Source organism: Equus quagga, chromosome 6, assembly GCF_021613505.1.
Source record: "Equus quagga isolate Etosha38 chromosome 6, UCLA_HA_Equagga_1.0, whole genome shotgun sequence".
In the NCBI taxonomy this organism is placed as follows: domain Eukaryota; kingdom Metazoa; phylum Chordata; class Mammalia; order Perissodactyla; family Equidae; genus Equus; species Equus quagga.
In genome coordinates this window covers 96,424,426-96,451,749 of record NC_060272.1, presented here as the reverse complement: position 1 = coordinate 96,451,749, position 27,324 = coordinate 96,424,426, and the positions used below count along the sequence as shown (strand labels likewise).

Below are 27,324 nucleotides of genomic sequence, written 5' to 3'. Positions count from 1 at the left end.
GGCACTAATCTCTCTCCTCTTATTTTTAATCTGAGGGCATAACAAAAAGGAATCAGAACTCGATAGTACTTTTCTCTCCCCATCTCCTTCAATTTCAAGCTGCCGAATAGTTGGTGGGGCTCGTAATTTCGCACAAGGTTGTACTGCCTACCACTTCTTAATGGTTTATTGTGCACCGGGAACTAGGTTAAGTACCTGGCGTTACTTTGATTCATTTGGTACATGGAAGTAAAGTAGATGTTAGCCTCCACATTCTAAGTGGGGAAACTGAGACTTTGAGAAGTCACTTTCACATGGGGAGAAAATGAAGAAGCCAGATGCTGACCACTGGGCCCCTCTCGTTAGCAGGCTACCCTCAAAAACGTGTATGTGGCGGGTGTGATGGGAACATGTCGTGTAATGTAAAGCACTGGGCAGCTCCATCACTGAAAATTAGCTACAATTCAGATACCAGGTTCTCCCTCTACCTGGGAGATGCCAGTGTCCATACGTGCGCATATGAGGGGACACAGGGACTAACACATGCTCCTGTCACACCTCAAGGAAGGTAGCAAGTCCTTTTCTCTCCTCCCTGAAATGTTCTGACCCATCTTTTGCAATTATCCTTCTAAAATGAATGTGGCAGCAGAGAAACAAAGAAAATAACTACACAAGCTACATGATAATTGCCATATTTCCTAGTTAAGTAAAAGATTGTCACACCTCACATTCAAGACTGAGTTGAATAAGTATCCTGGTTAGAATTTTCTGCCCTGAGTCAAAGGCCTTCCAGTATAGGGCCAGCCCCAGTGGCCTAGTGGTTCAGCTCGACGCGCTCTGCCTCAGTGGCCTGGGTTTGGTTCCCAGGCACAGACCTACACCACTCATCTCTCAGTGGCCATGGTGTGGTGGTGGCTCACATGCAAAGTAGAGGAAGATTGGCAATAGATATTAGCTCAGGGTGAATCTTCCTCAGCACACACACACAAAAAAGAAACCCTTCTAGTATATACCTATTCTTTGAAAGAGAACAAAAGTCTGTATATATACTTGGATTTGTTTTCTGTTTGCTTATGATTAGTATTGCAGTTTCCAATGGAAGGATCTTGTGTTCAGTAGTTTCTTTGTGCTCTTCAGTGCTAACACCCACAAGGAATAGGTATCCAGTAATTTAATATGATAACTACTTACTGCAAGTTAAGAAAACTCCCATAGCTGCCTATGCCTTGGAGCCCATCTTTAGGCTCTCTGCCATATTCTCTTCCTAAAATGGGGAAGATGGGGATCCAGCTTCAGTTGAGACTTTTTCCACATCCTAAACCTACATGCAGAATGCTAAACATTGCTAAGTGCTCTGTTAAATTACAAATCTCTTGCCTGGCTCTACAACTGAACAAGGAATGTTCCAGAGGCCTTCAGCGTTGACTTTAGCTTATTGTAATTTTCCAACAGTGATGCAAGCTTTTACACAAAGGTCAATAGGGCCAGAATTGGGAGCCATTTTGTTGAGGAAACTGGAAATCCTCACCCTTTTAAAAACTAAGTTACACTGACTAATATCACGTGATTTCTCAAATTTAAGGTCACATTTTCTGCCTCCCTCAGACTATTGTCACTTCTCCATGCTGAGAACGAGAGCGGCATTTGGCATTTGTTTATCCCAAACCCAAATAGCTGACCCTATGTTTTTAGTACTTTGCCATTTTGCTTTCGCTTTTTTAATTTGCTTGTGACTCTGCTTGCCCCATCTTTTTTTTTTTGGTACAATGATTCTTACCTTGTCTTTCCCCAGTCCGTTTCTGACCTGGAGAGACGTGCAGCATGTTATTGTCAGGACTTCCCGTGCAGGACATTTGAACGCTAATGACTGGAAAACCAATGCTGCTGGTTTTAAGGGTGAGAACTTCTTTCATATTCTGTCACAGGCAAAATATTTTTATTTTTCCCCCATTTTAAATGGAGAGCAGGAAATAGAACCCCTCAAGAGAAACTTGAGATTTTGTGCTGACACACGAAGAGCTTGATCTTTTAGTAAATAAAAGGCAGAATCTTTTTTTTTTTTTAATTAAAACAATACATATAAGGCAGCTTCCCTTGGCTTCCCACATCATAGGTCAATTTCTTAAAGGGTAACCAAGCTCCAAGAGTAGCCGACCTGTGGGCCTCCTCGTTAGTTTACTGTATGCTGTCGTTGATTATCTGAGTGGTATTTGTAACAATGCATTTAAAAATTCCTCACCTTCTATAGTGACTCCTTCCACTTAAATAATTGGGATATCTTTTTCACTTGAGTGTAGCACTGTTGGTTGCTAGGCCACGCTTTCTATACATTTTAGTTTTGTGGTTGTTTTTTTCTTAACTTCCACAAACAGAAAAACAGGCATGATTCTACATTACTTTATACAAACTAAATGTTCTTATGAAGCTTTATAATATGCAGTCTTTATGCCATTGTGCACAGTATATAGTCATTGCTGAGTCTGTTTCTCTTGGCTGAAGAGATTCTGGTTCCCTCAGACTGTCTTACGGTAGCCATTTTGTTTGTTGCCATCCATAATGTATGTTATAATAAAAAGAAAAGAATTATATCAAGCAGATGTCCTAAAGTTTAGTGTATTTACTCAGGTTTCAGATGTCTATTAATTTAAGTTACAACTAAGATTACTTTTTTGTCATATCTGCAGACTTAAATTTACTCCCAAATAATCTTGGTATTGTTATATATCCCTATGGATGAAAACCAGTATCCCATAGCCTAGGGAATATCAACTTAAAAATTGAGGTTCTGGTCCTCAGATCATTGGTAACATGCTGAATGATCCTGGGCAAGTCATTCAATTTTTCTGGGCCCTAACTTCCCCAACTTAAACATTTTAGAAGATGAATAATATTATCTACATAGAATATCTTACATATGATTTTAATATATCCTTAGTAAATTATATCCAATGTATGTAAATATTCAGATGGGAAATGTAAAATATAATATAAAAAATTATTTGCAAATAGCTTATTATAGTCTCATGCTTAGCCAAAAGCTGTAAATATACTCTGTAACCAGCGCTGTATAAAATAGTTCTTTGATTAACATCTTCACTAAAGACTTGATTCCATTTTTAGCAAAAGAATAATATCCCTCTGCTTTTGAGTATTATCACACGCCTTTCTATGCAGGTAAACTATGTAATGCGGCAGTGTTCAGTAAGCTTTTAATCTAAAGGGTTGTAAATACCTGTTGGGATCACATTTTCTGAAGCCCAGATCCAGACATTTGGTCCCAAAATAGCAACTGTTATGTGTGACATCAAAAATACTTGAAATTTCAGTTGTTCTGGAAAATCCAGGAGATAATTTGCCATATGTATGTTTCATTTTGATTAGTTTCCACATGCTCCCAGCTCCTCCTATACAAACCCATGAGGCTTTGGGGTTTGGGGTGGAGGGAAGAAGGGAACAAAACATAACCTTGGCCGCTTCGACGCTGCAGTGAACTTCTTAGTAGAATGTTCACAGACTAAGTACATTGACCTCCATGAAGCTAAGGAATCCACTTTAGCCCAAATAAAAGTCTTAGTTTTACTTATTCCTTTTTGGCAGCTTAAAAAGAGCAAATGGTTCTAATAAAAAATGCAACTCTTTTGAAAACCTCTGTTGGTTTTGGAGAGGGAGAAACAGAAGATTTAGACTAAATCACCAGATCCAAACCTGAGTCCGAAGGGGACTGTGCACTGCTTCTGGCAAGCAGGAAAGAGCGTTTTACTATTGCACGTGGCAATATTTAGTATAATATTTCACTCTTCTCTTAGATTGCTGCCAAGAGTAACAATTAAAGTTCACTTTTTCATAGATGAATTACCCTGAACGGTCTGGACTCCCCGTGGAATTGTTTTGTAATTTTGTTGATGGCAAGCCCCATATTTCATCTAAACATGATCATAATAAGAAGAATTTTTTAAGAAAGAGTTTTCTTCCCTACTCTAAGCATTACCATCCCCTCCCCAGCGTCCCACAAATAAAAGTGATTAAGGCAGAGGCAAGCAGGAGGAGCGACGTGCTCGGGGGAAGGAGAGAAAGCAGGTCACTGGGACTGGAGAAAGATGGGCTGACTTTTTATTAAATAAGAACTGAACGAACGAAAAATAGCTAATGTTTGGAAGAGGTTCATGCAATGAGAGCTCAGCGAGAGCTCGTATTTTAAATTAGGTCAGCCAGCTTTTGCAGGCCTTGCTTAGCAGGAACACATGGCCAAACGTTTCTCCTTAGACAGGAGAAAACGGAAGTTGCCTGCAAACAGAAGCATGTAGCTCTGGGTGCTCTCTCTTCCCAGGCACCTTGGTCCTAATGCTGAGTGATATGGATGCATGAAACGAATCTGAAAACACCTGTACTTTCCTGGGCTTGCTTTTGTGCCCTGATGTTGAGCAATGTGACTTGTTTGAAGAGTGGTTTTTAAAAAAACAAAAAATGAGACTAATTTCACAGATTGCTTAGTACGTACTCTTCTGCGGTGGGGATGTCAGTATCAGTGTCAGAATTTCCTTCCCATCAGGGAAAGCAGAAGCAGCTCGGAGTAGTAACCCATTTGATTTTGAGATCTCCCCATCAATAGACTCAAGAATCTTAGTTATCACTGATAACTTCAGAGAAGACAGCACCTTAAAGAACCGTCTGTCACCAAACCCTGCCAAGTCCATTTCACACAACATTCTTACGTTTCTCCAGACATACCCATATATAGTACATCCTAGGCATAGCAGAGAGCCAGATAAGGTATAAACTAGACTGGGGTGCGCCTGTCTCCAAGGCAGACTTGACCACTCTTACCCACGTGTGTTGTGGACTGGAAAATGGAAGAGATTCTCTCCAGAAGCAGTTGCTGGCTTCTTGTTGACTGGCATGGACAGGCTCTCATTCAGGCAAGGAGGCTGGCCTGGAAAAACTAAAGAATGTGGCTCTCTACTGACTCATCTCTATGTTTCTCTGAGAGTAGGATTACCCAGGAGTTGCATGCTAATGAGCTGGGTGCAGAGAACTTTCTTCTTTCCCTGCTCTCCTTATAGTGGAACTCTATAAACCATCTTGTAGTGTGATCAGCTCACAGTGAAGGGGGCCCCAAAGCTAATAGTTCCTTAATTTTTATGCTAATAGTACCTTAATTTTTAACAACTCTGAACTAAGATTATTCTGTCCGGCTGCTTCTTAAATAATAATAATAATAGTCTCTTATAGTATAGTAAAAATGTCTTTTGCAGAAGGTTCATTTTTCAAAATAAACGTAGTCCAATGAATACATACCTATGCAAACTAACTAGACGTTATTTTGGTTGTCCTTTGTGTAAATAATCCTAGCTAAATTTTAGACGACACGTTTTGACTTTAAACTGCAAGAGATGGTTTCTTTAAAAATAAATAGAATAAATATCACGCACCTATCAAAGAATCTACTTAAGTTTATGCATGAGAATCGGAAAGTATTTGTATGAGACCAGACAAACAGATGTAGTATTTGCCTCTAGAGAACTGAAATCCAAATTCCAATATTTTGCTGCTGACCAACATTTGCAATGCTTGGAGATGACTTTGGCGTTAAATTATTTGGGTTGTTAGTGTTATTTCCTTCTCTTTTGATCCCTGCCCTTACCTCTTATGAAGTCTTTTCTATTTTTTCCTTTTCTCATCTTTTTAATACTCCCTCATGCTCCTAGAAATGTACAAGTCAGCTGTAGAACTGAGGGCTTTTGCCATCTGGGTGGTTTTATTCACAGAATTTAATTTATGCGGTCTCTTCATTTGTTTATTCACAAATATTTCCTGAGCACCTTCAGCATGCCAGCCCAATAGATGTTGAAGGGCACCCAAAAAGTGGAAGTGGAAGGAAATGTCAGGGACCCCATGGTCTTGCCTCGTTGGATCTGGCTGTGGTATGATTTACATACAAAACAGAAATTTACACTGCCCTTTTTTTCCCTTCAGTCAAGCATAAACCATCTGCTAGGTCACGTTTATAAAAGTGTTGATGATATTGCTCTCATCATCTAAAATGCAGCCTACCCTCAGCAGCAGAAGGCATCTAATGGAGAGACTATCTGTTGTGGTGTGCGATGTGTATTTTGAGCAGCTCTGTGTGTGCATATAGGATATGTGGACCACAGAGCCATGCTCAGGACTGTAATTCTGCATTCTTCTAGAAGTGATGGCTCGGATCATTTCAGGAAGAATTTAGCTCTTTATCATCCCCTCCCATCTCCTGCTTTAATCTGAGGAACGTGCAGATCCACCCCCTCTCTCCCCAGTCACCTGGGCTGTGCCTGCTGCTTCTTTCCCTCCAGCCCTTCTCTCTGGTTTGTGGATGCAGCTACAAGTATAATTGAATGCATGCAACATCAGTGCTTCAGTTTTTTTCAAAGTGTCTGTATTTGGATGATATGACTGTCTACAGTTAAACTCTCTTAAATCTAGGAACAGGAATAGACATCAGATAATAAATTAGGACCTTCTGTCATCTTTACTAGGCGAAAGAAGGAAAAAATGTCATTGAAAATCAAAAATGACAACTAAGTGAGCGAGGTTACCACGCCTTCCATTTCACTGCCCTCCCAGACTATGTAAGTCTCTTTTTTTCTATCAGCATGTTGCTGAAACCTCCCCATCCCCACTGACTCTTTCTTTGACCACAACTAAACTACTAGATTTTTTTTTTTTTTTAATTTCTAACTGATTTCCCACCATGGGGAAAACAATTGACAGTCTAACATGACTTCTTAGTCTCCAAGGCCTTAACTTTTAATAACCTTTATTACTTTTAATTGCCATCATTTTATTTCCACTGGTAGGGCTGGTAATTTTAAGATATTCCAATATATTTTTAATACCTACCTGTCTTGCTTTCAGTTTGTAACACTTATTAAAAGAATTAGAAGTGCTGAAACCATGAAGCATGCCATGTGTTGAATTGAAACTAAAGGTTTTGAAATGTGCTTTTATTTGAGTGTGTAAAGTGATATCTGATGTGTTACCATGTCAAAGGGTAAAACTATATTTTATTATTTCACTGTGCAAATAATATTTCATCTCTGCCACCTAGCATGCTGATGTGATGTTGGTAGCTATGTAAAAGCTACATAATGCGCCTTAATTGGTAACCTGCACATCATGTGTTTGAAGAGAGGTCAAAGTGAAATGTTATTCATTGGCCAGTGTCAGAGATGATGTTAGAATCAGATGCTTGACTCCAGTCCCGATCCTATTCGCAGAAATAAGGCATTTAGTTCTTCTCTTAAAATGCAAAGACAGTGGGAGGTAAATAGATTTGATTCTACCTAATAAAATTTGCTCACTGGAAATGCTACCTGATTTTTCTTTCAAGACTCTATGTTTTATGCCATTGTACTCTATGAACTCATTTTCATTTAATATGTATTAAAACCTTTTATTGTTGTATTTATTGGCCATTGGACATATGAGCTTATCTTCTTGCTCATTCACAAAAAAGATGTGAATCATACATAATTTAGGGATTTTTACCTTTATTCTTTTGTCTGGTGGATAATTTACCTAAATATCTACACGGGAATGATAATATAGAAGCCCTGACAGCAAACTGCTTGATCATTTCTTAATCTCGAGTCTTGTATCCAAAATGTGCACTTGTCCCATCAGAGTGTTCCACTCATGTCTACTAAGTATGTGAGGTTAAAAAATATTTTCTATAAATGAAAAAGTTTTCTCCACGCTGGTCTTTCACTGAATGGTAGCGTTAAGTTTGTTCAACTTAGACGGCGTTTTGTTTTTTCACCCCTAAGTACGTAAGTTTTAAATGCCTGTGGTTTCACACTTAAAATTAATCTTCAAAATAGAATTAAAGTGATAGTTGCACTATATGACTATTATCTCTATACCAGATATGATTAGTTAACGAAGGGAATTACATTTGGTAGTTTTGTGGTTTTGCCACAACCTTAAGGATTTTTAAATCCTAGCAGATAGTCTATTGTTGATACTTTCATTGGCCTTTGAGGAAGCCAATTAAAGTTTTCCTATCTTGGTTTTCTGGAATATGGGCAACTAATACCAAACATAATGAGAAGGCTGAGCTGAATGAAAAGTGCTTTGAAAATGGAAAATAACAGACATAAAAAGAGTCAAAAAAAAAAAGAGTCTTAAAAGTATTTTTCCATACATCACAGCTTCCTACTCCCTGAAATGAGCATCAAGATATGGAACTATGTTGTAAATTAGAATGCTGTTTTGGGGTTGAAATTAATTGAATTAATTACCTTGAGTGGGTGAGAGAAGGTGTATTAAGGACTTTGTAATGAAATTATCACCAATATGTCTTCATACTTTTTATCCCATAATTGCATATCAATGACTACCCTATAATCGTTTATCAAACACAACTATACTTAAATTCTGTTTTGCAAATTAATTTTAATACTTAAATGCCACCTTGACTTCAACCTACTAAATCTTAAAAATTGTAATTAATTGCTTCAACATAGGAACTAATGGTAGAAATGTGAACTAATAGAGCTCAGTGTCCTATTGACTCTTTAGTCATTAATAGACAGTATAAAAGCTGTAAGCATAAAATATGATTTTTTAATGATGTACAAAAGCTTGTACACTCAAGAGAGAGTTGATATCTCTTTTTGTGTAATCAACTGATGAAACTCAATTTCACTAGTCCTAATTAGGGTGGTCTTCCTCAGGTATTTTTAAAACTCTTCGTTCAGCACATGAGTTTGGCTATCCTTAATGGTAACAAGTCTTCATATTTTGTGCTTACACTTGATATTTTAGGCAAAGATGAAAATCCTCAAGCCCTAAACCTGGTAATTACCAAGGGTGATCAACCAAGACCAATGCAGTTTTCAGGCCAAAAGTACGTTATAAAACGACATGGACTTCTTTGCATCACTAATAATTGAATTCTGAATCCAGTTCCAAAATAAGATACCCCAAAGGGATTTAAGCCAAGACAGTCTTATCAGAATACACATACCCACACATATAGACACATTCTCTCACAGAGGCTTTCAAAATTCACCAATAATTTTCTTATTTGAGGTTTCGTGTTTATTTAAAAGGAAAAACTCACTCAGCGTGGTAGTTCAGAGCATGGGCTCCAAAGTCAAACAACCTGGGATTGCATCCCAGCTTTGTAAACAAATAAATGATGTATCTGGTAATCTACATCCCTTCTTAATCAACTTTATTGGAGTAAGTTTACAGATAATAAAAAGCACCATTTTAAGCGTACGGATGTATACATCCATGTAACCATCGCCACAATCAAGTTATAGAATATTTCTATCACCCCAAAAAGTTCTTTTGTGCTCCTTTCTCATCCCTTACCTGACCCCCCACCCTATGCAACCAGATGTGCTTTCTGTCACTGTAGATTCAATTGTCTTTTGTAGACTTTTATATAAATAGAATTCTTTGAAACTGACTTCTTTCTCTCCATATAATATTTTTGAGGTTCATCCATGTCGTTAATATATGAGGAATTCATTCCTTTTTATTGCTAAGTAGTATTCCACTGTAGGAATAGACTGCAATTAGCATACTCATTCACTTTTTCATGGATGGTTTTATTGTTTCCAGTTGTGAGTAAAGCTGGTATGAGTATTCATGTACAAGTCTGTGTGTGGACAAATTATAACGTTCTAAACGTTAGACAGTCAGAAAAGGCCTCTCTAATTTAAACAGGAATCCTGAGGAATAAGGAAATGACCCAGATGGCTAACCAGATGTAGAACATTTCAGGCAAGGCATACAGCATATAGAGAGACTTTGTCAAGGACAAACTAGGAGGCCATCATATCTAGAGTGTGTGGCAAAGGGAAGAATGAGGAAAACAGTATCATATGCAGAATTGAGCATAGTCCTTCATTCATAGTGTGTACTCAGGTAAAATTGTCATCTACATGTCATGTGTCATTCTCATACAACATTTAATGTCAAATGAATAAGTTAATATTCTGAGATTTTTGTATGATAAAAATTAAGCATATATATGTATAGATGCCTAGAGCTGTGGCATTAAAATGCTGTGTGTAGCTTAGAAATGAAACTAGTTCCACTATCACTTTCAAATCCTAGACTCACTACTTGATATTCACATATTTCTTGTAATCTTTGTAGTCTGTTTAATCTGGGTTATTGTTTTCATTTATCAGTGATTTTAGTTGATGATTCTGGATAAAGCATTAACTTCTTTGTGTTCTATTTTTCTATAAGATTAATTGGATTTCAATAAACAACTAATGGGCTCAAAAGTATTGAAAAGAACATAATCTGCTGATCATCAATGAATTGTATTAATATCACATACATTACCTAGATCAGAAGGATAAATAAATATAATGAGAGAGTGGATGATGTTTGAGAACTTTAGAATTACTATTGGGAACGGAAGCTTGTCTGAAATAGTTTCTAGAGTAGTTAGTTGGTTTAAACAGATGCATTATTTTGTTGATTTGCATTTCCTGGAGGATTGGGGATTAAAACTGGATGAGACAGCTGTGATGAAACCAAGGGTCAGGCTAAGAGAAAAGAGAGAGGGCCAAGTGGGCAAAAAGGGCAGGTATGATGCGATGACGAAAGTCACTTAAAAGAAACTGACAGTAAAGCTACTTGAGTCCTAGAGTTAGGAGTTCTCATTTGATTTAAAAAACATTTTGAAGCCACTGCAGTGATTTGAGAAAATGAGTTGGATAATAGTAATGACTTTCATGCAGGTTGATTGTAGTTGCTGGTCTGATGTCAGAAAGAGTTTTATTTCTTAGGCTGATGGTGTAAATCCCTTGGTCCTATGATATGTCCTACAAAATGACATGAGTATAAGAAACTGACTTGCTAAAATGGATGAAAATTCTCTTGCGGTGATCATTTCATTTCATCTTCGTATGCAATTGTATATTCCTGACCTTAAGGACTGTGACATTCAGCAAAAATTTTTATCATCTCTCGGCCTCCTTCTAAATGAGGAGAGTGATAGAGTTGCAATATAGAATCATCTTTGCTAAATTCTTTTTTTAAAAAAGAAATGCTTTTTGAAATGGCTCTTTAATAAACTCAGGGCACAGGGCCTGGTGACAAGATTGCTTCTTGAGAAATGTCAGGCCAGAAATGATACTTGGAGAAGGCTTCCTAAATTTCCTTTGAAAAGTCTTTTTGCCGCTTATTATTATTCACCGTGACCTTCAGAAAGCCACTTCACTTTGAATATTTGAATTTTTTTCACACACAGTTGTAATCTTTTTATTTGCCATGTGACTTTCTAGAGATTTATAGAAAGCAAGTAACATAATTCTGGTCCGCCTCTTGAATTACTGTTAACACTGTTACAGGTAGACAGACAGAAGCATTTATAGCTTATAAATGACTTTTTCTCTTTCATAAGTTTTACACTAATATTCTTTTTCTTGGCCATGAAGCAAACTTAAGAATCATCTATGGTCCTAAGAAGCTGCACTGCTTTTTCTGAACCCACCAGAGGCTACAGGGTCTATGCTTTCTTAGTATACTATGTGGGATGGTTTTGTCTGGAAATCGTTTGCTTCTTTTACCCTCAGAAGTATCTACGTAGCCAAGGCAGAAGATATGTGTCCAGCTTTGTTCCAGAGTTCAATATTGTACATCTTAGAAGCCTAAGACTCCCGCTGAATGCCAGCCACATATGACTAAAGAATCAGAGGAGATAGCTAGAAATGCAAGAAATGTCCATAATTGTGTGATAGGGCTGCCATAGTTGGTTGCACAGGTTATTAACTGCACAAGGGAGCCAAACAGAGGGGTTGAGTAGAGACTGAAATCCAGCCTTTGATCCATTCACCAAGCCATGTGCCCCAGGGTGGGATGATGTCTACCTTAAAGAAAGAGGTACCTTTCTCTAATCCACGCGGGTCCCCAATGGGCAGCCCAGTTGCAAGGAATTCTGTTGTAATTTCTCCCACAATTGTCAAAGCCACAGGTATCTTAAAAGATACCTATGCAGAGATGGTTTTATTCATTTTAAACTTCACCTATTGCTTCAACCTTAACGTTCACAGAACCTTCCTTAGCAAAGTAGCTCTGTGTTACTGGAGTCAAGTAGAGCTTTTCAATATCTGTGACTATTTCCTTGTTATCTTTACCACCAGCTCTCTGGACAAATTTCAAAGTAAAATCTTAGAATTTTAAGTGAGTGTGAGTGCTAAGCACAAATCTATTTTTCTTTTCATATTCTTTTTACATTCTCCCCTTTTGTGTGACCAAAAATGATTGAAGCTTCACGAATTCAAATGTATAATTATTTCATTTGGGGCCAATAGAAGAAGATTCATATTTGGGGTGAAGTATTGGCATGTGCAGGATATAGGAGCACAGAAATAAGGCAGTGGGGAAAGGCCTTATTTGAAGCTTCCCTGATGATCCTCAGGCTATCTTGTGAAGGTACACCCAACAGGCCATCTTTTCTACCAAAGAATAGAGCTTTAAATGTGAAAGGGAAAAGTGGGATTGAGGTACATAGGAGAAACTCTGTCACTGAAATTAGTACACATGTATCATTTTGGACTCTGACATCCATATTCCTAGCACAGACGGCAGCACCAGTTCTCTGTCCCCCCTCAGGAACAGAGGGCTCTAAGTTGCTGTGACCACACTGAGACCATGGTAAACAGGCACTGCTCCAGCTGTGAAAACTGGTTCAAGATCTATAGGATGACCCCAAGGAACAGGAGGCAAAGGGGCCTTATGATTACATCTTTTCTACACTATAATTTTAGTAAAAATGGGTTACCCCATCCTTTTTTCCTATCCAGAGAGATCTTTATATTGGTGTTAGTGTCTACAATGTAAACCAGACCTAAAGATTCAAAAAGAAGCCCTGAAAATTAATCCTGCCCTAGTTCTATGCATAACTTCCTAAGGCCAGGGCACCCAGCAAAGTACAGTTACACGCCAGGCGATCACTTTGCAGAATCCATCTGGATGCATCTTCTGTGAAATAAATAGATCCAGACTTTTTTTTTTTTCCTTAGAATCTCAATTCAAACTCTTTGCACATGTTCACATCTTGCTGGCCTTAGGCATTTCAGAGCAATTAAACTTCTATCACACATCCCAATAATGATTTCAACAGGCTTCATTTCATGGTGTTATACCAGAAGATGCAGTACACCCCCTGAAGTTTCCAGAGTCATCTTTGAAAGGGCCAAAAAGAAGGGTATTGTGATCACTGCTGGATATTACAAATGGGAAGTTGCTCTTTGCCACTCAATGCCATTCTTCCATCTGTGCGTGCCTGGTTAGCTCTAATAAAAAAATGGCCAAGCATGAATATAAAATAAAGTACCTTTGCCATATTAATTATATCTCCACACTCAGGGAAAATCCCTGATAGATGACTGAAGAAGGTCATTTCTCAGCAACAATAGGAGAAAAGGTTATGGACAAGAAGTTAACTTTGCTTCCAAGCCCCACATCTTTCTTTTTTTGCACATGCTATTTTAATGAGTTTTGAAGAAGAGCAGTTTTTATGCAGTTGATTTGCAAAAGGCAAAGAGGATAAAAATGTTCCAATGTTCATTTGTGATATATAGATAAATTCCTGAAATGTTTCTCCCACTGTACTAACTCGTTATTCTGAGGATTATGATTGATTTGAGCACCTTAGTTGAAAGAAACACTGTGTGGCTTATAGAGACCAGTAGTCAATGGGCACATAGAGGATACATGGAGATTCTGAACACTTGGGATGGAGCTCCTGTGACTTTGGGGGAGTTCTTTTAAAGTTCACGAGTCTTAATTTTTTCACCTGTAAAATGTGAATAATACTATCTTGCTATAGAATTGTTGTAGAAATTTCATTAGCTAATATGTAAAAAGCATATGTAAGATATTATTTTTACCTCCCATATAAAAGTTCTTTTAGGCATCTTATTTTGGAAAGCATGCTTGATATATTAAATGCACTTCAACTGTGGAAGCAGTAAGATTAACAAATAGATATCTTGGTGCATTTAGTATTTCCAACATTGCAATTGAGCATGATTTTGTGTCTCAACTCAGTCAAACCCTGATCCTATCCTAACAATGCATGAAACTTAACTCCTTGAGTGATGTGTATTCAAAGAAGGAAATATCTTGATCAACCTGTGCTTGAAGAGGGAGGGATACGAATCCCTAGATTAATCGGGAGAACTTTATCTTCTTAAAATATTGTTAAAAGGAAGCAAAAATGTGTGTGGTAGCCCATATGAAAAGATACTGGCGTGATGTACTGTTTAGTCAACTTTCATTTCTTGTGCTACTGGCATGAGGGAAGGGTATTGGTGAGTCATGCCTACGGAGACCCAGCCCTGTGTTGGAGATGTCAGCTTGATTAACCAGGCTTTATCAGCTGGGGCTCCAGGAGAGCTGCTAGCCCTAATACTCTCAGGAAGAGGTTCTCAAAGTGGGGTCCCTGAACCAACAATATCAGCATCGCCTGGGAACTTGTTAGAAATGCAAATTCTGGGTCTTACCTCAAACTACTCATCTGTGGGACTGAGCAATCAATCTGCACTTTAACAAGTCCTCTGGGAGATTCTGATGTGCATGCAGGTTTGGGAACCACTGACCCAAGTCATCCACTGTATATAATGAATTTACATCTCTCCTGTGCATTTGAATGGTGCTAGTGAAGTACCATCCTGAGAAGAAATGAAAAAATAGTCTCTCAGATCAGTTGTTTTTCATTTTCCTGTAGTTTGGATAAGGGGTCCCATTTGTGAAAGGTGCTCTCAAAAAATCTCAGCCCTTGTTGGTCCCTTAGCCGTTCATTCTCCCAGCCGCATTCATTCTCCTTTCTGTCAGCTGGACCATAACCCTCTGTTTTCAAACTTTGTATCTCACATCTTAGAGTGAAAAAAAGTTTCCATTATCCTACTGCCTTAGTTCTGTCCTTCCATACTCCACAAAAAATTCCCAACAAGTAGTCTGAATTAGCTGCTTCCATTTCCTTACTCTTCAGCTCTTCTGTAATTCCCTGCCATCTTATTTCTACTTGCACCTTTGAAGTGAAATTTCTCTTAGACTTTCAGCCATCTCCTGCTTGGCGAATCAGAGGCCTCTTGTTTTTCTGTAGGATTTCTTTCTTTGGATCTGGATAGTCCAGATCTTTCCTTGTCTTTTCTGATGCAAAGATATAGCCCTTGTTCTTCTTTGACACTTTACTGCTTCCTTTCTCTCTCTTCCTGTCACCTTGGCCATTCCCTAAAGTCTGTTGCTTAGAGAGCTCTGGAGGGAAGGGACTCTCTCTTTCTTTCCTTCTTCCTTTCCCTCTCTCTCTCTCTTCCTCCCTCCCTCTCACATCCTCTTAATTCCACTGCTTTTCTTTCACATCCCTGCCTGCCTTTCAATTACAAGTTTCACTTCCTTGTTAATAATTTTCATTTCTACATCTTCAACATTGACTTCATCCATTACCAATTTAGAATCTCTGCACAAGGCTCTCCCTATGTCATTTAAAACTCAAAACTTCCAAAACAGAATCTATCAATCATCTTTTACAAAAGAACTTCTCCCTGAAACATGCCTCCGTCGTCACGGGTACCCTTCTCTAGATCACCTTGTTCTCTTTGACTCTTCTCCCTGCTCAGTCTCCCACATCATGTGAGTTGCGAAACTTCATGGCTCCTTTCTTATCTAATCTCTTATATCATAACCTCCCATGCCTGCACCATTGAAATAACTAGTTCCCTGCTTCGATCTTTCTACCCTTTTGTATCCCATTTACCAATGCCAGATCAATCTTTCTAGAATATCAGTTAAATTATGTCATTTCCTTGATCGTTGGCTACTCATTGCTCTGAATTAAATCCATCCACATGATTCCAGGCTCACACAGCTTTCTTGAGGAAGCTACCATCCCAAATATCCTGGTCTCGTTACTTTCCCCCAGTTGTACCCCCATGAATCCAAATCTTAGTCAAGGATGTAAGATCCATCTCAAATCTTATTTCTTCTAAGAGAATATACAGTCCTCACTAATGACCTATTTTGCTGAGATTTTACAGAAATTTCTCTCTTACTGACCCTTAAGCTTAAAAATTATTTGTTTTATGTAAATGAAAGGGAATGTTCATGAGAAGCTTTACATAGTACTTGAAACTTGAAAGGATAAGTGTGTCACCTTTCTTCCCAATGAGATGATGGCATTCCCAGTTGCAAGGAATAATTTCTTCTATGTTACCACTCTTCTTTGTGCTTTGCAGTTCTCATATCAACAGTGGATGTTGGCTCCATATCAGGTGAGCCATGGATGTATGGATGGATGGAATAACCATATCTTTGCAGCCACTGCTAACCATTGAGTGTGAAAATGCACTCACTTAAAATGAGTATCAACTGGATTTTCTATTCCTTTTTCTCATGAGAATTTAAGGGAAAAGCTAAACTAAAGGAAAATTAAATGAAGAGTTATCTAAAAATAATATGTGAATAATTCACAAGTAAGAATTTTGTCTGCAGTCTCGTCAAGGTCCCAGTCTGGTAATTGTTTGCTCAAGTTATACACCAAGAAGGTCTAGGCTGGGGAGCGGGCATATGGTCAATCTAATCTTCAATTAGCTTTTACCCAAAGGCCCTCATAGTACCTTTTTTTATCTTGTTCTCATCTCTGTCCAGACAATCTTAGTTTCCTAAAAACAAGCACAGTTGTGATCTGCATATGCCCCGGGATACATGGCTGTGTCTCGCCAGCTGGTCAAATAAATTTCCTACCTCCATTCAAGAAATCCTAGTCAATTATCTTAAGCAAATTTCTTGCTTATTATAACCATGTTAGAAGAAAATAAAAGGAATGGCCAGAGAAAAGAAGAAGATAATTTGACGTTTTTTTCTTTCCTTAAAATTGAAAGAGGCCCTTGAGAGAAGGCAGGCATATTTTCTTATCTTAACTCTGCAAATTTTAAAAAATTAGTATAAGTATGTACTTATACATGTGTCTCTATAATGTAATAAATTGCGTGTGTACACACTCATGGCTAATGGAATACATTGTACGTGGAGGAGAAGAACTCAGCAGTGTTTTCCTAAACTCTTACTTGGTCTCCGTCTTACTTGGTCTCCGTGTTAATGAGCCTATCTGACTACCTACAGCTGCTGACCAATCCCATCCCAAGGGCAGCTTTGAAGCGCAGACCCTGCAAACAGCCACATATCAGTGTCTGGAAACTTTCCACATGCAAGTCCTCAGTAGAGCTGGTGATGGCTGGCATGTTTGGATCTGGCTGGAGTTGTTACTGGAACCTGAGATTTTAGGAAAAGCAAGGGGAAAATAAAAACAAACCATGCAGAACAAGGCAGGTGCTGGCTGCTCTGTTTTCCTGCCCCAGGGGAGTCTGCGTTTTGCATTGTGAAGCAGAAGAAAGCACTACAACTACAGTTCTGATTCTCTGTAGGAAACCTATGTGCCTTTCACCCTGGAATCTAAATGGTACATAATGGAGAGAGAGATGTCAGAGAAAGGGAAGAAATGGGTAATTCTGGAAGCATCCTGGCTTTCAAATGTCCCCAGTATTCAGGTGTAGCGCTTCTGACAGGAGACTGAAGAGTGTTACTTTCCACTTTTTCATCCTTATGAATCTTACATTTCCTGTTTTCATATTCAGCTGTTTATTTTTACTTTAAAATGGCAGTACTTCAAGAGATTACACTGAGCCTGTGGGATGAGGTGACCTAGGGAAAGTGTCGTGGGCCCTCTTGGGTTCCGCCGCCTCCTCCTGTTGCACACATTTGGCCTGGTTTGATTAATAGGTGCAGGAGGTGCAGGGTGCCTGGTGGGAGCAGTTATTTCAGAGCAGGTGGTTCAGCACATTGAGGATCAAAGGACCCAAAGGTGCGAGGACTCCAGCAGCTGCAAGAGCTCTTTGATCTGGAGATCAGAGTTTCTAGTCACCCCACAGAGCAAGTAGCCCCCCTCAAAATAGAAATTTGCATAGCTACCTTTTATTCTGGTGGTTTACTCATGGGTAGATGAGAATAGCAACAGCCTGTTTGATGGCAGAGGACACCCAACAATCGTGGTTGACTTTCAGTTCTCCCACTGTCTGCTCTCAACGCCTTATTCTCTGCCATGTTTACCACTAATGCCCATCCCCTGCTGACCACTCAACCCCAGTGCTGCCCACTCCAGGGCTAGTGGTTTCCTTGCTGCCCCAGTGAACCACATGCAGACCTGGTGAGTATTTAACCAAGAGGCTCCATCCTGGCCCCTGGAATGTCCTCCCCACATCCCCACCCCACTGAATCCTACCCGGGCGCCAAAGCACAATTCAAGTCTCTCTTTCCCCTCTTGGGTCATCTTACCTGACTCTAAATTTCTGCTAACATTTATGGAGTACTTTCTATACCCCGGGCTCTGTTAGGGTCCTTCATACCCGTTGTCTTTTTTAATGATTTCTTACTCTTTTGGAGTCTTTTTATAAACACTTACAGTGATGACATGGTTAGTGCTCTTAATTGTTTCTCAGTGAAATCATAAAGTTATTCTTGTCTCACTCTCTGCCTGACTGAGAACACGGATCATTTTCTGTTTCTTTTGGACCCTCACTGTGTTGAATACATAGTAGGTGCCCCACATGCCACCAGTGATATAGTAATTAATAGGATAATTTATTAGGTTATATTGATGAAGTGTATTGAAATTGACACTTTCTAATAATAAAATAATTGAACCTAATTTATCAATCTTGTTTCACATTTTGATGATTATGTGCATCTTAACAAATACAAATATAAGTTCAGGATGCCTGTATACCCTCCAGTTACTAGATCATTGATATCAAAAGATGTGAGAGCTCTGTGCCACTCCATAATAGCATCACATGACTATCTCAGTTCCTCATAGGGTAGCCACTCTCTGGGTTGGCCCATGAATGAGGGGTTTTCTGGGACACAGAACTTTCAGTGCTAAAACCAGGACAGCTCTGGACAAACCTGGACATTTAGTCACACTAGTTATAAGAAGTGATTTCCTCAATGGAAGAAATTGTCTGTACTTTCATATTAAATACTCGGTAATGGAAAGCTGTCATTTAGTTGCATTTTTTTCAGTGACAGGCAAATTTTAAATTTCTCATAGGCTACTTCTAGAGAGAGTTTTTGTTGTTTATTCATCCTGTTTTATGCTGGATGCTGCGTAAGTGTCTGTACATCTGGCAGCTGGTGGCAGAAAAGCCTTCCTTCAGGAAGCTCAAAGACTTAAAACAAACAAACAAACCCCCTTTTTAACCAACCAAGTCCTTTATTATATATACAGTGCTTTACTAATAGTCATTTTAGAGTCATCATAAAATATCCATTCAGTCTAATATAAAAAAAATAATAAAATTTAAAATAGCTGACTCCAGTAAGGATAGTCCACTAAAGGAGATAAAAGTAGACCAAATGTCCCTGGTTATAGCTTTCTGTGCTCAGAGACTTCTAAATTTTTTCTTCCTGCTGAGCTTTCCTTTAGAATTGAGTGTTTTAGGCCTCCTCACCAGAACAGTTGTTTAAATTAACTGTATCTGCTCTCAAACTATGCACTCATTCCCTTATGTGCTTAATGACTAGCTTCTTTTAGTACTTCTTGTCTCATCAGAAAATCAAAATATACCTGCTGGAGAACATTATCTATTTTCTTGCCTTCTCTTGTCCATCTTACTGGCCCAAGCAGGGAGGCCTTTGGATAACTTGGAATAAAGGCTAGCTATATTCTGACATAAGATGAGTCCACTTTTTTGAGTTTATCTGTGTAAACAGTCATGCAGGCTAATGGAACAAATATAATGTTATGCAGGTTTTTCAAATTCCCTCTATTAAGCTTGTCCAACATCATTCTACCCAGAAATAGATTTACTTTCTGAAATACACCTCATACTTTACTTCAAGATCTTTAATTACTCTGTATACATGCCCTGTTCCAGTGTCTTTCTAAATATTGATTTTTGAGTCTTAACTAATGTTAAAACTATGAATTGAATGTCTGCTGCCCACGCTCCTAGGAATAAAAAATTCTGTTTGAACTGGTTAGATTCCTGTTCAACACCAACATCCTAGTACTCTAACTTCATAGTGTTTTGCGTTTTATACAGCGCTTACACAGAGAGGGTTCCACTTGGTCGTCATAAAGTTATTTTCAGGCTCCCTTTTTGCTCTGAGCTTGACATGAGCAAAGTGCATAAATAAAACTGCTTTCATTTTGGAATGACCATATCAGAACTCGTTGTTTGCATGGCATATTTGTTATAATCATAAATTTTTAAAATGTGAATATTGGCTCTATACTTGAATAAATTTTGAGTGTTAACGATACCTTTATAGGAGTCAGTAATAAAAAGAACAGCCCTCCTAACTCCCCTTACAATTCTCTTGTGGACACTTTATGCCACTTGGTGAATTAAATAAAATTTCTCCTACCCATTGCATTCATTCACTTCACAAGTATTTCTGGAAGCTCTCCTCTAAGCCAGGTGCTCTGCAGCCACTGGAGAGAAATCCTGCTCCCTGCAGCCCATCATGGTTACAGTGTGAGAGGCAAGACAGACTTGACTCACATGGTCCCCAAAAGAAAGATCAGTGTTTCTGAATTTATAGGTAATTTTAGAGTGTGGAAACTATATAAAAAATTAATATATGTCAATTATAAATTGTCACAAAAGAAATTATTAATGCTTCCAAACTATTTAATGGCTGTTTCCCCTGCTGACACCATGTTTTCAAGGAATTTATCTGCCCCAAACATTCATTCTGTAATTATTTTCTCATAGGTATTTACCAAAAGCCAAACAAATAACTTCCAATCAGAACACATGGAGTAGATATATTGCCAGCACCCTCCACCCAAAAAGAGAAAGAAATGCATTTCATCATTTTCTTAGGCTGTGTATCATGATTGTGGATAGATACACAATTTCCAGTATTTTAAAATACTGAAAATCTCCGTTACTGACACAGTGCCCTTCAGTGATGTAATCTAATTCCTCCATATGCCATTAATGTAAATGGTTTTTGTTGACCTGCCAGTCTAGCTTAACTGGAGCTGGTCAGCCTCTTTTCTGAACATCTACTGTGAGTGTTGCATGAATGGACATTGTCTCTGGAGGGTAGGAATTGAATCGGAAAAGGAAACAAATTTATGACCTTCATAAAGACGCAAGGTGCTTTTCTACTTAGCTCAAGTGGTTGTTTAACAGGCATGAAGTGTTTGTTGTATTTGATGACTCTGCATGTTAATTTATGTCCGAATGGCTGTTCAGTTGACAGTTATGGGGGTGGGGTGGGGAGAGCAGCAGCTAATGCAGCTGAACCAGAGGCCAGGCAGCCCCCATCTTGCAGACTATTGAAAGCCCTTGCCCTCCGCAGGCCCCTCCCCACCCTCTTACCCACCCCCACATACCAATCAAATCTTTCATCTTATTTCCCTAAACTGAGACAAAATGATCAGTTGTGCTGGTTTAAAACCACTTGATACCAGCATGGAGATATTTGGGTTTTGGGCAGAGTTAGAGAGCCTGGCATACCATCTTCGGCAATAATTTCACTTCCTCCAGGGAAAGAAAATACCTTAGAATGTTCACAGTGAAATGATATAGGCTATGGTTAAGTGGTAAGTGAGAACATAGAATTTACAAGAACTTTAATAAAAGATCTCCACAATTTGGTTTCCTTAAGGCCAAACTTGATATTTCTCCTGTTTCATGTGGACAACTCTGTGTCTTTTAATAAAAGAGGCAAAATTACCTCACATATTATTATGTAACTGAAACCAAACATACAGAATTGTTAATAGCAGTTACCAATTTGTGATGAAGTTATTGATGGCTTTTATTTTCTTTATTCTTTTCTGGATATATTTACAAGTTTTGACAATGAACATGCATTACTTTGGAATAAAAAGAAAAAAATCATTTATAATAAAAGTTACAAACATACACATATAAAAATTCTACATACATCCTTGGCATGCTTGAGTAGGTTTATTCAGTTTTATTCAGTGTGTCCTGTCTGGCTGAGCAGCTGATGTTATAATGATGAGCCCTTACATATGTATAGTTTTTTACACAGACTTTCTCACATGGAACATATAATAATACTTAATCAACTTAGTAATGGTGATGGGATAAACAATAATATCCCCAAATAAGGCAATTGTGGGTTAGATATTTTACCTTGTTTACCAAGAATTACGTGATTAGTTAATAGCAGAAATAGAGCAGTATTTCTGAATCCTAACACGATTTTCCTTTTTTATGTGCTGTAATTTCTTTTTCCTCCCATATGTATAAAGTTCTGCTAAATCCTATGGAACAGGTAAAGAAATATAAGTCCTAGTTCCTACCATCAAGAAGTTTATAATACAGTTAGGGTAAAAAGACATGCTGACAGAGTTAATTAGCAATTCAATTGATGGCACAGATAAGAAGTGCAGTGAGTAATACAGTGCTTGTCACATGGAAGGCACTCAAGAAATGCTGAATGGATGGATGGGTGGCTGGGTGGATAGATGGATGGGTAGATGGATGAATGGATGAGCAGAAGGGCAGATAGATTGACAAATTAATTAAAGTTATAGAACTAGAAAAGAGAAAAGTTCACCGGTCACAGACAGTTGAATTTCAGTAGATGTCTGTTGACTTTTATTGGTCAGAGAATATTTCAAGAAAGAGATGATCGACTAACTAGGTCTTCAGGAACTTTTAAGAGTAGAATTTGATTCTCTAGAGAGGAAGAGTTGAGGGAATTCCAGGCCAAGGGCTCAGTCTGAGCAAAGGCACTGAGACAGAAAGAGCAAGATGTGACTGGGACCTGTAAAGGAGAGACCTTACTAAAGCAAACGGTTTGGTGAGGAGGTTGTTATGAAAGTAGAATAGGATTGTATCCTAGAACATCTTGAATTTCATGCTGAAGTATTTAAATAATCCATAAGTATGGGCAGCTATTGCCATTTTTGCAAAAAGCGATTAATGTTAGAAGGAAGAATGTTTTAAGCAACAAATCTGGTAGAAGTATGACTGTTTATAAATATATGAGACAGTTTAATACAAACTGGAGCTTGTAAGTATTCAACAGGGATTTTGAAGTATTCTTAGAAAGAACTGCACATGTAGATCTTGCTGCATCATTAAAATATTCCCATATGTAATTGAAGTTTCTGAGACAGTTATGTCAAATTCAGCTTTAGATCAATAGGTATTCTCATTGAGAACTAAAAAGATTACAACATTCGAGGATAAGAAGCTGGCATAAAAGTCTGGAGGCCTCCAAATATTTCATGCATAAAGTTTAATAAATTTTTCATATGCTAGAGGAAAGATAATAATTTGTCTTCTGAGATATTCAATCTAAATACTAGATATGTCAGAAAATTGATATTTCTTGCATTAAGTTCTTATTTCACTAGGAGAAGTTGTATACATTGTCACTTCTCTTTAAACATATTAATTATTTTCTCTTACAAAATTGATGATGTCATCACTTGAATGCAAGTAGTTAACAGTAAGGCCTTGGAGCAAAGTATGTGGGTTACAGTCCAGCTCAACCACTGAATTGCTAGTCAGTCTTAGCCAAGTTTCTCTCTGTACCTCTGTTTTTTCATCCATGAATGATGATGATAATAGCACTAACATCTTAAGACTGTTGGGAGGATTAAATGTAAAAATATGGACTAGTGCCTGCCATGTAGTAATTCATAAGTGGTAGTCATAAGTGGTAGTAATAATACATAATCAATGAATAATATATATCCATCTTATTTTCTTGTTATGATTGTGTACTTGTTTGATTTGTTTTTTAAATCATTGCTAGAAAGAAAGCTAGTATCCCATTGGGATGTGTCAGCGTTCTCTACGGAGTGAAATTATAACTCAACGTATATAGCATAAGGTACTGCTAGCCACAGTGAAGCTGACCGGCCTCTTGCTTTCCGTAGTGAGCCATCTCTATGGATTTGGACTGATGGATGCAGAAGCCATGGTGATGGAGGCGGAGAAGTGGACCACTGTTCCCCAGCAGCACGTGTGTGTGGAGAGCACAGACCGACAAATCAAGTAATGTTTGCTCCAAGCAGACAGTGTGACAATGCCCTGAAAGAGAGCAGGCCAGCGCAAGTGCTCGAGACAGACCTTTGTTACACATGGAAGCTAAAAACTGGTGTAGTGTTTTCCTACTATAATTATAAAATTCTGATAGCATGTCTAGGATTTTAAGCTATTAAATCCACACTAGTATAAGCCAAAGATTTTTAAAAGAAAAACATCTCTTAAAGGGGGATTTGAGGGGACCCTTACAGATGGGCATTCTACTCTCTCAGTATTTCTAGAGCATGGTACATATTCTCCATAAGTCAGTGTACTCCAAAGAAACCAAACCTTCTGTTGTGGAAACTTACCTATATACCGTGGAGTTCTCCAAAGAGTGATACAAAATGCACAGCAAATGAGGTTGCAGTTGGCTCAGAGATTCCGGGGCCTATTCCTCTGTTTCAGTGCACAAACTTGGAGGCTGTGCTGACAGGGTTTACCAAGCAATAATGTGAAGTCTCTCCTAGGTGCTGAATCCAAAGAATAGGCTCCATCTTCGTGACTTTATTAGTGTTTTGTTTTTTGGCTTTCTTTTTATAGAGTTAGCTCACAGAAAAATACTTATGAACTTTGGTTTGTGAAGAAACTCGAGCCGTTCTAATTCTTGAGGAAATTTGTTAGGAAGCAGAAATAAATGGACTAAAGTTTTAGGGTTCTTTCCATTCTACCCTTTTGTGGCAAAGAAGGAGAGAAAAAAAATAAAGAAGTGAAAAATTAACTAGTATTTGTTGAGCCCTTATTACGTGGCAAGCTAAGTGTGAGAAACTTCATGTTTGTTTTCTTAGTAAAACCTTGTAACAACTTGGGTGTTATTCCCATTTGACAAATAAGGAGATAGGTCAGAGGGAATATTTGATTATTCATTCACAAATTTCTTACCAATTCAGTAACTGAATTTCTTGCACTCACTGGATATCCAGCACTGAGCCTTATATTAAACATAGAAAGGGGCATGAGAAATGCTTCCTGCCTATGTGAACTTACGGTGTAGTGAGAGTTAAGCCAAAAAATAATGATAATTAGATAATTACAAATTATAATAAGTGAATGTTGGAAGTAAAAAAGGTAGAAAATAGGAGGTGAGGGGCATCTTGTTCCTCAATGATGGTCTCAGAGAGTGAAAGTTAAGCTTTGACCATGAAGGGAGAGAGAGTCAGCCATATGAACAGCAGCAAAAAAGTCCTTCAGGCAGAGTAGTGTATGCAGAGTCTCTGAGGTGGGAAACTTGAGTTATTCCATAACTTGAACTGATGCCAGAGTGGCTGGAGTCTGGTGTTCAAGGGGGACAGTGGCACAGGAGGAAGCTAGTGAAGAAGACAGGAATCTGTAGGCAAGAGGGAGGTGTGTGCCCATGGCTTATAGAGCAAGGAAATGGTAGACCAGGGATTTGAACGAAGGTTGTGCTAATCCCAGGCCTCTAGGGGACCACAGTACTCTATATCAGTGGTTCCCAAAGTGTATTCCATAGATCAACAACCTGACTGTCACCTGGGAACTTGTTAGCAATGCACATTCCTGGGATCCACCCCCAGCCTCACTGAATCAGACACTCTGGGCCTGGCCAGGGCCCAGCAATCTGCATTTTAACAAGGTGCTACCCTCAAGTTTGATATCCACTACCTGCATGAAGATAAAAAAACCTTAATTCCCCCCTTCCTCTCACTTGCATCTTTCCTACTGTATAGCCAGTGTTAATTCTTTAGGTGACCCAGTCATTTGGGTGATAGTGCTGTGTTGTTTAGTATCCAGCGACCAGCTGCTTGCTTTAGATCATATAATCATTTCAGGCCTGCAGGGTCACTCAGGGACCTTTGCCACGTACTTTGCTCAAACTTGTCCTCTCTCTGTTGCAGGACAATTCGCCCCAACAGTGCGGTGCGCTCCATCTACAAAGCTTCGGGCTGCTCTGATAATCCCAACCACCATGTCAACTACCTAGAACATGTAGTCGTGCGCATAACCATCACCCACCCCAGGAGGGGAGACCTGGCCATCTACCTGACCTCTCCCTCAGGAACCAGGTCCCAGCTTTTGGCCAACAGGTACAGTGATGGCCTCTGCCTACCAGAGTGCAGGGGTCACACCCACACTCAGCTATTCTATAGGGAAGAAAGGGTCAGCTGCTCCTTAGTTACTAACCTCAGAACTAACCAAGGGGACACTTAGATGTCATGATGGGACAGGCATAGCTCTTACTGTTCATACGTAAGTAGAAAGTATGGAGCTGCCTAGAATCTGTAGGCATGGAACAGTATAACATTTAATAGTTGGCTAATATTGAAAAGATGCTGCAGAAAAATTGAAGGCCACCTGTTGTTGTTTATCCTCAAGAGGAAATGCAGAGCACTAACTCCTAAGGCCTCTGAAATTCTCTCCCCTCCCTTTAAGTGTCTGCTGGCATTTGTCACAGGTTAACTGAATTCTCTTGCCAAGCCCTTCCAAAGTTAAAGGAAATTTTTTGTTTTAAAACAGGTTTTGGCAGGTTTTTTTCTGCAAAGAAAAAGTTAGTAAATGTTTTGAGGTTTGCAGGCCATGTCTCTGTTACAGCTTTTCAACTCTGCCATTAGAGGGCAGGAGCCATGGCGGACAGTATAAATGAATGGGCATGGCTGTGTTTCAATAAAACTTATAGAGAAACAGGCAGTGGGCCAGATTTGGCTTGAGGACTGTAGTATGCTGACTTCTGTTTTCAAGATTGGCTCTCTAGTCTCTATTGCCCAAGAGGGCACTCAGTTTCTCTTCTTAACCTCTCCCCTTCTCCCTGCTCCCTCCAAACACTTCTCCAGCAGGCAGTTGTATTGCCAAGATCCTGTTGAAAGGCCAGAATCTTCTAGCACAAGTTTTCTTTTGCTCCATTGGGTCCATTTGCCATTTGCTTTTAAAATCCCCAAACTTCATCTGCTGTAGAACAATGAAAAAATAGCAATAGCATTTCTAGGTGACAGTGACTAGGAGTACAGAATCCAAAATCTTCAAGTGCCTTTTATTTCTGTGCCTTGAAAACTTGTATTCCTCTTTAAAACCTAACATCTTCCATTAGGGAATGGGGAAGCCTGGGCTTAGTACTTTATGAAGCACAGCTTTGCCAGAATAAGTGTATGCAGGTGCAAAGAACGGAAGGATGCTTTGGCATCAGATCTCTGGACATGCCCTCCTCGTGCCCTCCTCCCTCTGCAGACAGAGGTCTCAGCTGCCGCCTGCCAGGTAATTGCCATTACCTGCCCAATGCTTCTTTCCAGCAAGCAAG

At 38.9% G+C, this 27,324-nt stretch overlaps 1 protein-coding gene across 2 annotated transcripts in view; it reads left to right on the top strand.

Moving 5' to 3' along the window:
- The window catches only part of PCSK5 (proprotein convertase subtilisin/kexin type 5), a 437,872-nt gene that overhangs the window by 215,557 nt on the left and 194,991 nt on the right, over nt 1-27,324 (top strand). For both annotated transcript variants that reach the window (XM_046664811.1, XM_046664810.1), the window contains exons 10-12: nt 1,772-1,875; nt 23,927-24,044; nt 25,931-26,119. In XM_046664811.1, coding sequence (XP_046520767.1) covers nt 1,772-1,875; nt 23,927-24,044; nt 25,931-26,119 — 411 coding nt within the window. The remainder of the gene's footprint in view (nt 1-1,771; nt 1,876-23,926; nt 24,045-25,930; nt 26,120-27,324) is intronic.